Genomic DNA, 10,463 nt, shown 5'->3' with positions numbered 1-10,463 from the left:
TCATGCCTGGAGCTGATCCGTGCTGGTCGATGAGGAAATACTACAACTTTGCGCTGTCGATCGCCGGATCGGCTTTTAACCGTGGACGAAGCGGAGTCCAGCCCGGAGTCATCACATGTCCTTCCGGACGCTCCTTCGTTGAAATCGCCAGCCGCGCCATTCTCAAGCCCGCGCCTCTGCTCACTCGAACCCTCCCGCCGTTCCTCACTCTAGCCGCCGGCCTCTGCTCACTGTAGGCCGCCGTGTGTGACGCTGTTTCGTTGTGAAAGCGAAACTACTTTGTTTGGCCTTCCAAAATGGACACAACTAGAATCAGTGGTTAAGTTGTATTTACAACACTGTTCCAGAACACTTCAACCCAAATATTCGAATGTGTGCAGCACATTTTATGGAGGACTGTTTCCTGGAAGAGTAGACTACAATGCCGGCTGTTCTGACTCAAAGACTGTAAGTACGTCTTTTATATTTAAAGAGTTTTTATATTTTATATATTTAAAGCGAGTTTTTTGGGCAGTGTAGAGTAGGGCTTGTTTTTTGTAATTTCTCCGATCATAAATGCAGACATGCAACGCAAAGCGTATAAAGACAGTATAAGTCATTATAATCAATAATTATGTCCCCACTGGATGCAACGAATGCCTCGTTTATAATGGGTTTTCATGTTTTTGTCTCATCGCTCCGGCCTGACAGGGCATCATCACAATTAGGGATGGAACGATTACTGGTTTCACGATAAATCACGATAAAATGCCCTGACGGTTAGTATTACCGTTTAAAATTTAATTATCATCAAAACCGTGTTTGATTATCGCGCTTTTGAAAACTCGCGGTAAATCCTGTCCAACCAGCATTAGTCTGACGCAGAAGCAGCAAGCAGTGTTGTTGTTGTTGTTTTTGCACGAGACGAAATGGCGGAAGGCAGTGACAGCGCTCGGGAGATTTTTCAGCCATCTAAGAGAACCAAATCGGTGGTCTGGTCGTATTTTGGCTTTTACAAGAGTCCTGAAGGCAATTTAAACTCCCTGTCTGCAGATCTTGCAAGAAGAAAGTCGCTGCAAAAGGGGGAAATGCATCAAATTTGCTCCGTCATCTTCGTGACCACCACCCACTGTTATAGCGAATGCAAGGTAACTTTTACCTCAATACCAAAACTAACTGGGCAAATAATTGGACAAAAAATATCGATTAGAGATTAAATATTTAGTTATCTCACTTGTTTAACGCAAAGCTTCCGCAAAGAAAAGTTCGCAGCAAGTGGCTTTGAGCCAAGACGAACGAACGTTCAAACTATAAGGTTGACATTTAAGGGATATTGTATATTCATAGTTAACTTATTATATGGATTTTTTTTTGTTTACCTAAAATAATATATAAATACGGAGATATGAAATATTGAATTGAGATTAATGTTTTGAAATCGTACCTGTTTATAAATCCATTATGAGCAGTGTACAAAACAATCATTAGGACAATATGATCACTACAGCAAAATTATAGTAGTATTAATGCTAAATTTTAATTTAAACCAGGTAACACTCTTTAAACACAGCATTTAAACACCCCATGAAATCAAAACTGGAGTTCTGGGGATTTTAGTCCATGTCTGTAAGCTTTGAGGGCATCTCTAAATGAGTGTACTTCTCAAAGTCAACAAAGTCACTTTGGATAAAAGCATATGAGAGTATTCCTTACCATGTCATTCTTATTTTCTAAGAAGATACTGAGTTTTTTGAGGAAGGACACCACCAGCACCAGGAGCTCCTCACTGTCTCTGTCCAGCGTTTTCACCAGAAGGTGGACAATGTTCTTGTTCCTCATCTTCAGCTCTGTGCGGGTGTCCTCAGACAGATTCAGCAGCAGGTACAGAGCAACTGATGCCATAGAAACACAAGCAGCAAAGTTATCAAGACATTTTCAAATCTGTATTTAAAGAAGATAATATTGAAAGCATTTTTGTTGTTGTTGTTGTTCAAACTGTATATACACTACCACTCAAAATTCTGGAGTCAGAAAGATTTAAAATACTTTAATTCAGCAAAGATGCATTAAATACATCAAAAGTGAGATTAAAGACAAGACAAAGACATAAGTTGTTTTTTTACAACAATACAAAATATTTCTAATAATTGCTGTTTTATCAAATAACCCACAAAAATTAGTTATCAGTTTCCAGAAAAATGTTAAACAGCACAACTATTTTCAGAATTGGCAATAATTAGAGCCCGCATTTCAGCCCGAGCCCGACATGGTCCGACTTATTTACGCCCTTAGGGCTAGGCTTCGGGCCAATTTTAACATCATAGCTCACACGCGGGCCAGACATTGGGCTTGTTTTAGGCTTCCCTTTCTTTTTATATTTTAGACATTCATCAATTAAGGTGATGGAAAAGATGTGCTGCAATGGTGGAATCAACCATGCTACTACCATGACTGTCAAGACTGGCTCTCACGGTGTTTAGTGTTAAAGCAGCATAGCAGCAAATGTGCCTTCAGCGCAGCTGGAAGAGTTACAGAAGAAAGGAGGACTGGATTAAAACTAAGGCTGTCCCCGACTAAAGATTTTTTGGACTTGTAACCCAAAGGTCATGGGTTTGAGTCTCGTTACAGGCAGGGGTAGTAAGTGGGGGTAGTGAATGACTAGCGCTCTATTCCAACCTCAATACCACGACTGAGGTGAGACCCTTGAGCAAGGCACCAAACCCCCAACTGCTCCGTGGGTGCCACAGCAAAAATGGCTGTCCACTGCTCCGGGTGTGTGTATGTGTGTGTGCGCGCACTTGGATGGGATAAATGCAGAGCACAAATTCCGAGTATGGGACACCATACTTGGCTACACGTCATGTCACTTTCCCTTTTACTGTTTCACATTATGATATGCTTGAAGTGTTTTATATCTATGGATTTTACTGTGGGCAAGTCAAGTGTTGATTTTAAGGCTAAATTGATCAAACTCACTTTAAAAAACAAAAACTTGTTTTTCTAAATTACCTTAATAAAAAAACAAAAACAAATATAACCACTTGCAATTAAAAACAGAACTATTTTAATGGCAATGTTTATGGGGAGAAGGAAAAAAAATAAACAGTCATGGGGCTCCAGTCGGACTCGGGCCGGGCTACGGCCTAAGCGTCTCTTTAATAATAAGAAGCACCAAATCAGCATATTAGAATGATTTCTGAAGGATTGTGTGCCACTGAAGACTGGAGTAATGGCTGCTAAAAATTCAGCTTTGCCATCTCAGGAATAAATGACATTTTAAAATGTATTCAAATAGAAAATAGTTATTTTAAACTGTAATAATATTTCCACAATATTACAGTTTTTCCCCCAAATTTTTTAATCAAATAAATGCATACTTAATGAGCATAAAAGACTTCTTACCGACCCCAAACTTTTGGACTACAGTGTATGTATTCTTTCTTTTCTAATGCACTTATATTTTATATAATAATATTTTAATGTCTGATTTAATTTGTGATTATTTAATCAAAAGAGCAGTGGCATTTCTGCACCAACAGAATTGTAAAATAATGATTATGTTCAAAATTATTTTCTGATCACTGCTCTTGTCTTCCATTAATTAGAAAATGACAAACATCATCTATAGAAAGACAACTGTTTTTTAATATTGTATAGAATCATATTTGGCGTCAGTATCAGCCTGTCTAGTCAAAACACTTCTTTAAGCTGTAAAATTAGACATTTCTTTGTGGGGAATAATGTGTTCTACCTCTCAAAAGCTGTTCCTGTTTGGTCAGCAGTCCATGGTACTTCTTCAGGGCTTTCTCATACTCCTTCTTCAGGTTCTGATTGTCTGGGTCATCGTCCCGTTTCAAAAAGTCAAGGACCTGGTCTATTAAACCCTTGTGTTCAGAGCAGTATTTATATAATAATATTTTAATGTCTGATTTAATTTGTGATTATTTAATCAAAAGAGCAGTGGCATTTCTGCACCAACAGAATTGTAAAATAATGATTATGTTCAAAATTATTTTCTGATCACTGCTCTTGTCTTCCATTAATTAGAAAATGACAAACATCATCTATAGAAAGACAACTGTTTTTTAATATTGTATAGAATCATATTTGGCGTCAGTATCAGCCTGTCTAGTCAAAACACTTCTTTAAGCTGTAAAATTAGACATTTCTTTGTGGGGAATAATGTGTTCTACCTCTCAAAAGCTGTTCCTGTTTGGTCAGCAGTCCATGGTACTTCTTCAGGGCTTTCTCATACTCCTTCTTCAGGTTCTGATTGTCTGGGTCATCGCCCCGTTTCAAAAAGTCAAGGACCTGGTCTATTAAACCCTTGTGTTCAGAGCAGTAATTAAAGGGCAACATTTTAATTAAAACATAACACCCATGCCCCCCAGACCCTTGGCATGACTTAACCTTTACCCTTTCTCTGACAGCCTGTCGCTCTTTCACCTATGACCCCTTCTACACTGAAAGGATATCGGCCTTCTTTTTCTTCAGCAGTTCGTCCTGCCATAGGTCATAGCGCTTCAGCTCATGCTCAATTATGCTCATGCACAGCACTCCGATCTTGTAGTGAGTGATCAGGCCATGGAACTGGGAGAAACTAGAGATAAAAAGCTTATTTGTCTAACCTTCACCATGTTTCCATCCATGCCAAAATAAAGCCTCAACCCATGTCAAGCACGCTCGCTCACCGAGAGTATGATGAATGTTAACCAAACCGTTGCAGACTTCAGCAGAATAACATCAGAAGGGCAGAGATTCAAGAATGATTCTAGCTTTCACATTTACCTACAGCCTCACTTTTCATATGAGTTCTGACAGCAGCTGATGTGTCGTATTATGATAGGAGTATTTACTGTAGTATTATGATTCTCATGTAAGAAAATATATTCTCCTCATGGCACATCACCATTGTTGTGTCTCAGTTCGAAGCACAACACCCATCAAACTGAAGAGCGAGTCTTGGCTAGAGCGTGCAGATGTGCAGCTCATTTACCTGGAGAAGCAGAAGAAGACGTAGATGATGGTGGTTGCCAAATCGACACTCTGCTTCCAGTCTTCCCTCAGGACCCGGGCCAGCGCGCCCAGAGCTGTTTCTGTGGGAGAGCACACAAAACACTAAATGCTTTCATTGCTCATGAAAAGAATTCACATTGTGAATACAAAGTGGCAACGGTTTGAAATATGTGACTGCTTGTGAATATGGAGGATATGTTATGATATGGGCGGATGGGAAAAGAAAGAAAAGAAAGAACACGCTTGCAAAGGAGAAAATGCATTGCGGGTAAAAATTAAACGACACAATTTTTATTTAGATGCTAATGGGCAAATATTTGGAGGAAAGTGGAAAACAGGCTGTAGTGCTACAAATATAGGGTCAAAGAGATTGAGCACATGAAAGAAAGCAGAAATAGAAGAAACTTCCTTTTTTGTGAATAGACCCTCATTGTCTGTTTTACTAATGCTTACTATTAGTGGCATTACATTTAGCATCCAGCATCCTTGCTGGATAAAAGTATTCTTTAAAAAAAAAACAATGTATCTTACTGACTGATTTTGAATGGTACACTGTAAATCAGTGTACCATTCAAATCAGAGACATTTCAGTGACATTTACGGTAAAATACCATAAAAAATATGGCAAAATGCATTGCGGGTAAAAATTAAACGACACAATTTTTATTTAGATGCTAATGGGCAAATATTTGGAGGAAAGTGGAAAACAGGCTGTAGTGCTACAAATATAGGGTCAAAGAGATTGAGCACATGAAAGAAAGCAGAAATAGAAGAAACTTCCTTTTTTGTGAATAGACCCTCATTGTCTGTTTTACTAATGCTTACTATTAGTGGCATTACATTTAGCATCCAGCATCCTTGCTGGATAAAAGTATTCTTTAAAAAAAAACAATGTATCTTACTGACTGATTTTGAATGGTACACTGTAAATCAGTGTACCATTCAAATCAGAGACATTTCAGTGACATTTACGGTAAAATACCATAAAAAATATGGTAGCAACATTTTAGGTTTTACTGACTTAACTTAAATTCATAATAAAACAACATATTTCATCAACTGTTGTAATATTAACATACCAACCTACTGAAGTACTAATATCTGTTTTTATCCATTGTAATACACCAATAACCACTAAACACAGATGGTGATGAGAAAATCACATGATGAAAGCTCATCACAAACAGCTTTTCCACAAGCAGAGGAGGGATATACTGACATATAAAAGGTGCACAGTGTCATTCACACAAACACATGGTAACACATCCATGATACTGAAATATAATGCAATAAACATTCATTTAACAACATTACGTACATTCACACGGGGCATCTGAGTTGACGCTTGATGGAAGTCGTTTCTGAAGACCGTCATAGTGACAACAGCCAATCACATTAGTTTTTTGGTGTTGCATGAGCGCCATTGGCTAGCGTCTGCACCAGGGTATTTGCATAAGGCAATCTGATTGGCTGACGTCTGAGTTGGCGCTTGAAAAGTTGAAAAGTTTTCAACTTCTGCGAGAAGGGTATAACTGCAGCCTGGAGATCTCCAAATGGGGGCGGGAACTCCAAAACGGGGTGGAAGCTCCAAAATAGGGCGTGGCTTCCTCCCATTGACAGACAGGCACATGACACGCATGCGCACTTTTTCCCCCAATCCACTTCAGTGCAAACTCCACCCCACAGCTGATTCTAAAGATTTTATTGGTTGTGTCAATTAAAGTGTTGATTTCCTACACTATGCTACAAAAAATGCTAACCCCTAAACCTACCCCACACCTGACCCTAACCTTAACCAGTGAAATTGACTGCACGGCGGGATTGGCGCTGAATAACGTGGTAAAGAAAGTTGCAAAGTTGCGATATGAGTTCGTTCCGTAACTCCCCAACCGGACCTCACCGGACAATGGCACCTTATTAGTTACACCCAGCATCACTACCCCCTCCTACCCTATGAATTTCGAGCCACGGGACACCCCCGCTGCTTAGAACAAAGCGATAGAGTGAAATAATAATAAGTAAAATCTTTCCCCTGCGCTGAGCTGGGACGGCTGGCGTGAGAGCTCGTGGGTGATTCCTGTTTATATCATTAAGCAGATGTTCAAACTCCAGTCCGAACAGCACTGGCCACGAGCTTTGGGCTCTGCTCTCACGGAGAATATTTACTTATATAGTATATTTTATTTTAGATTAACTAGAAACAATGTTTAATTTATAACGTTTTAATTTGAAATGTAAGTCAATAACAATTGGCTCGAGCCAGAGCCAATGGTGAAAGTCTTTGCGAGAGGAGACCCCGCCCCATTTTGGAGGTTCTGCCCACTTTTGGAGTTCACGCCCCATTTTGGAGATCTCCGGTCTGCAGTTATATCTACTTGGCTTCTGCTACGAGCAACAGACCCAACGCAACGCGATGGACCAACAATTCATTTCGGCAACGCTTGACTTTACTCCATTCAAAGTAAACGAGAGCCGCTGATGCCGACGCCCCGTGTGAATGGGGCGTTAGATGTAAGATAAAACCCTAATGTAACTGATAAGAAAAAAACTAAAAAGAAACAGTTATTTCAATGAAAAAAACATTAAATATGAAGTGTCATGCAAGGAATTCTGAGAATGTCAATTTATGTTTTTTCACTGTAAATTATACGATGACTTTTTATTTTTCACTTTTTTTTTCTTCGTATATAGCATGGAAACTTACTGTTAAGCAATGAACAGGTTTTTACTGTAGCACAATTTTTTTTACAGTGTAGGGTACAAGTCTTTGAGCTAATATGACAAGCCCTTTTTCATAAGGGAAAGTGCAGAGGTTGAAAACATTTGGGCATAGAGATCCTTTTGTTATGAAGGAATGAATGAGGTACGTAAAATAATGGAATGAGAATGACTGCGAAGAGAGGATCATAATGTCCTAAATATGGCATCCTATAAAAGTGGTCGATATTTCACCCAAAAATTAAAAATTTGTCATCATTTACTCAACCTCAGTTTGTTCCAAACTTGTATGACTTACTTTCTTGCTTTCAAACCCAAAAGAAAATATTTTGTAAAAGGTCAGGGTCCAACATTGGAGCCCACTGACCGTCATCGCACAGAAAAAGAAAGAAAAAAAAAACATTTTTCAAAATACCTTCTTTTGTGTTCAACAGAGGAAAATAAGTCATACAGGTTTGGAAAGACATGAGGGTGTGTAAATGATGACAGAATTTTAATTTTTTGGGGTGAACTATGCTTTTAATCATACAGTCTTACATGAGAGCAAATCCAAGCTTTTTTATATTGTAGTGTAAATGTAGTTGAAAACTAAAAATAAAATCCTAAACTGTTTAAAAATGATTCATTCTAGCCATGAGCTCCAGTTCGTGACGCACCGTTCTGCAGCAACTCCTCTAGGTTGTCAGGGTTACGGGCCAAATGGAGGATGAGCGTAGCTCCTCTGATCTTCTCAGGGATGTCCTCATACAAGAGCTCAATATAGTCATCTATGCTATTAATATTGGCCTCCTCATCAAGCTACAGGTCACAAGATAAAGCATTAAGTGAGTTAAAAATATTTTTATACATTTTGGTTGAGGACTCAGTGGAAAACTATCATATATCATATGTGACACAAAAACAATTAAACAAATGCATATTCATTTCAGCTATACCTCCATGCCTTCAAAAGGAGTCAGGTCTCTTGGCTTGATCTGTTTCTTCTCTTTCTTTTCTGAGTAAACAAAACATAAACAATCACTAAAGCACTGAAGAATTATTTATAATATTATTACCCCATTCTTCTTCGCATACCAGCAGATTTCTTGCGGTTCTGCAGGTAGAACAATAACTGTTCCACCTCAGGAAGTCTGGAAGGGGAAATGAGTCTACACTCCTCCACTACCTTCCGTGCCAAAGACGCAATGTCCGTGTTGGAATTCAGGCTTTTCAGACGGATTCTGCAATCGGAGGAAAATTTTAGCTCTAAAAATCTACCACACAACCAATTTGCCAACTATTCCATTTATTTAAATGATCTTACATCTTCTGGCACTCCTTGCGCTCTCCTAGCATTGGGTCTCCCATCTCCCCCAGGATCGTAGCTTCCACTTCATACTGGACAACAAGGGCTTTTTCTGTGGGGTGGACATCTAAACTGCCACCCTTATATTTCCTGAAGGCAAAACATTACAGATTATTATTGTCTTTTATTATTTTTTAATTATTACATTTTTCCTATGATGGTCGATTCATAAGGCTTATCATAAAAATAAAAGTGATGCTTTATTGGTAAAACAATCGTGTTTTGTTATTGTTTTTTCTCAGACATTTTCCCTGATAGTACCATGTTATCCTTCAAAGCACCTTAATATATAAAAATGTCATGGTAAATTAATAATGTAAACATTAAGTACCATTATAAACATAGCATTCGTACAAATACATTTTATTCATTTAATAACTCTATTGATTATGATGAAGATGATGATAATGATTATGACCATATAAACGTCACCTTCAGACACATAAATATAAACTGATGCCAAAATTGGAAAGAAAAGCCAGAATATTTTGAAAGTTGTACACATACAGCAAAAATCAATATCTTACACCTTAGAAAACAACATTTACAGGCATATATAGTGTTTTTATGCAGTGTAAAGCTCAAGCTCGATCACTAACGTGCTCGCTCGCATTACACAAACACTCACCGTTTTAAATATCTGGCGTCGTCCGATTGCATTGTTGCTCATAAATCAAGGCAAATAAACATGTACGGTTGATTTCTGTCAGATGTTTTGACGTGTGTCTAATTTCTCGACTGCTTCATCGTTTCTGCTCTGACAGGATGCTGATGTTTGTGTTGCTATGGGTGTGTACTGACATTTCGTGAAAGAGCGAGGAAGTAGAGCTAGGCGTAAGAATCTCTAGCGCCACCTGTACATGTGGAGGTATGTACCGCTCACTTGGAATACATGTGCTGGCTTGACTGTTGTTGAATTTGATTTGTAAACTAGCTATTGATTTAGCCTCTAAACCCTAAAACCAGATTAGATTGTAAAAATTATTGCTGTCAGAACAAGAATACAGACTGTAAGAATACAGAATACTTTTTAACCACCAATACAGTTTTTATGCAGTTGTTGGACTAACAAATGTCTTGCTAGAAAAAAAAGTAAGTTAAGTACACAATTAAATGTTTAATTCATTACACTTTATAGCCTATATTTGCATCTGTAGATTTCAATTACAGGCCATTTTCTCAAAATGAGTTTTTTTCTCATGTGCTGAGCGAGACATCTTTACTTCAATAGCACTTGCATACACCAAACATTGTTGTTTTATTATTCTTAAGTTTTTTACAGAGGGATTTGTTCATAATATATCATTTGATTGATTTATATAACCTTTTATTCCTAAAAACATAGTGAAAATTGTATTTCTGACTGTCTGCGGTATTTATGGGGTGGTAAAAAAAGATATCCAAG

At 38.2% G+C, this 10,463-nt stretch overlaps 1 protein-coding gene across 1 annotated transcript in view; it reads right to left on the bottom strand.

The window, feature by feature from the left end:
* LOC107599114 (kinesin-associated protein 3-like) overlaps positions 1-9,858 on the bottom strand; it is a 25,023-nt gene extending 15,165 nt beyond the window's left edge. The window contains exons 1-9 of the mRNA XM_016290615.1: positions 9,687-9,858; positions 9,017-9,148; positions 8,788-8,933; positions 8,649-8,707; positions 8,370-8,511; positions 4,976-5,075; positions 4,455-4,579; positions 3,731-3,829; positions 1,693-1,871 (exon numbers count right to left, since the gene is read on the bottom strand). Of these exons, the coding sequence (XP_016146101.1) occupies positions 1,693-1,871; positions 3,731-3,829; positions 4,455-4,579; positions 4,976-5,075; positions 8,370-8,511; positions 8,649-8,707; positions 8,788-8,933; positions 9,017-9,148; positions 9,687-9,718 (1,014 nt within the window). The 5' untranslated portion in view covers positions 9,719-9,858. The remainder of the gene's footprint in view (positions 1-1,692; positions 1,872-3,730; positions 3,830-4,454; positions 4,580-4,975; positions 5,076-8,369; positions 8,512-8,648; positions 8,708-8,787; positions 8,934-9,016; positions 9,149-9,686) is intronic.
* Between the last annotated feature and the right edge of the window lie 605 nt (positions 9,859-10,463).

This window comes from Sinocyclocheilus grahami, unplaced genomic scaffold (genome assembly GCF_001515645.1).
Source record: "Sinocyclocheilus grahami isolate Dianchi unplaced genomic scaffold, SAMN03320097.WGS_v1.1 scaffold260.1, whole genome shotgun sequence".
NCBI classification, from domain to species: Eukaryota; Metazoa; Chordata; class Actinopteri; order Cypriniformes; family Cyprinidae; genus Sinocyclocheilus; species Sinocyclocheilus grahami.
Note: the sequence above shows the minus strand (reverse complement) of the source record. Positions and strands in the feature narration are given on the sequence as shown.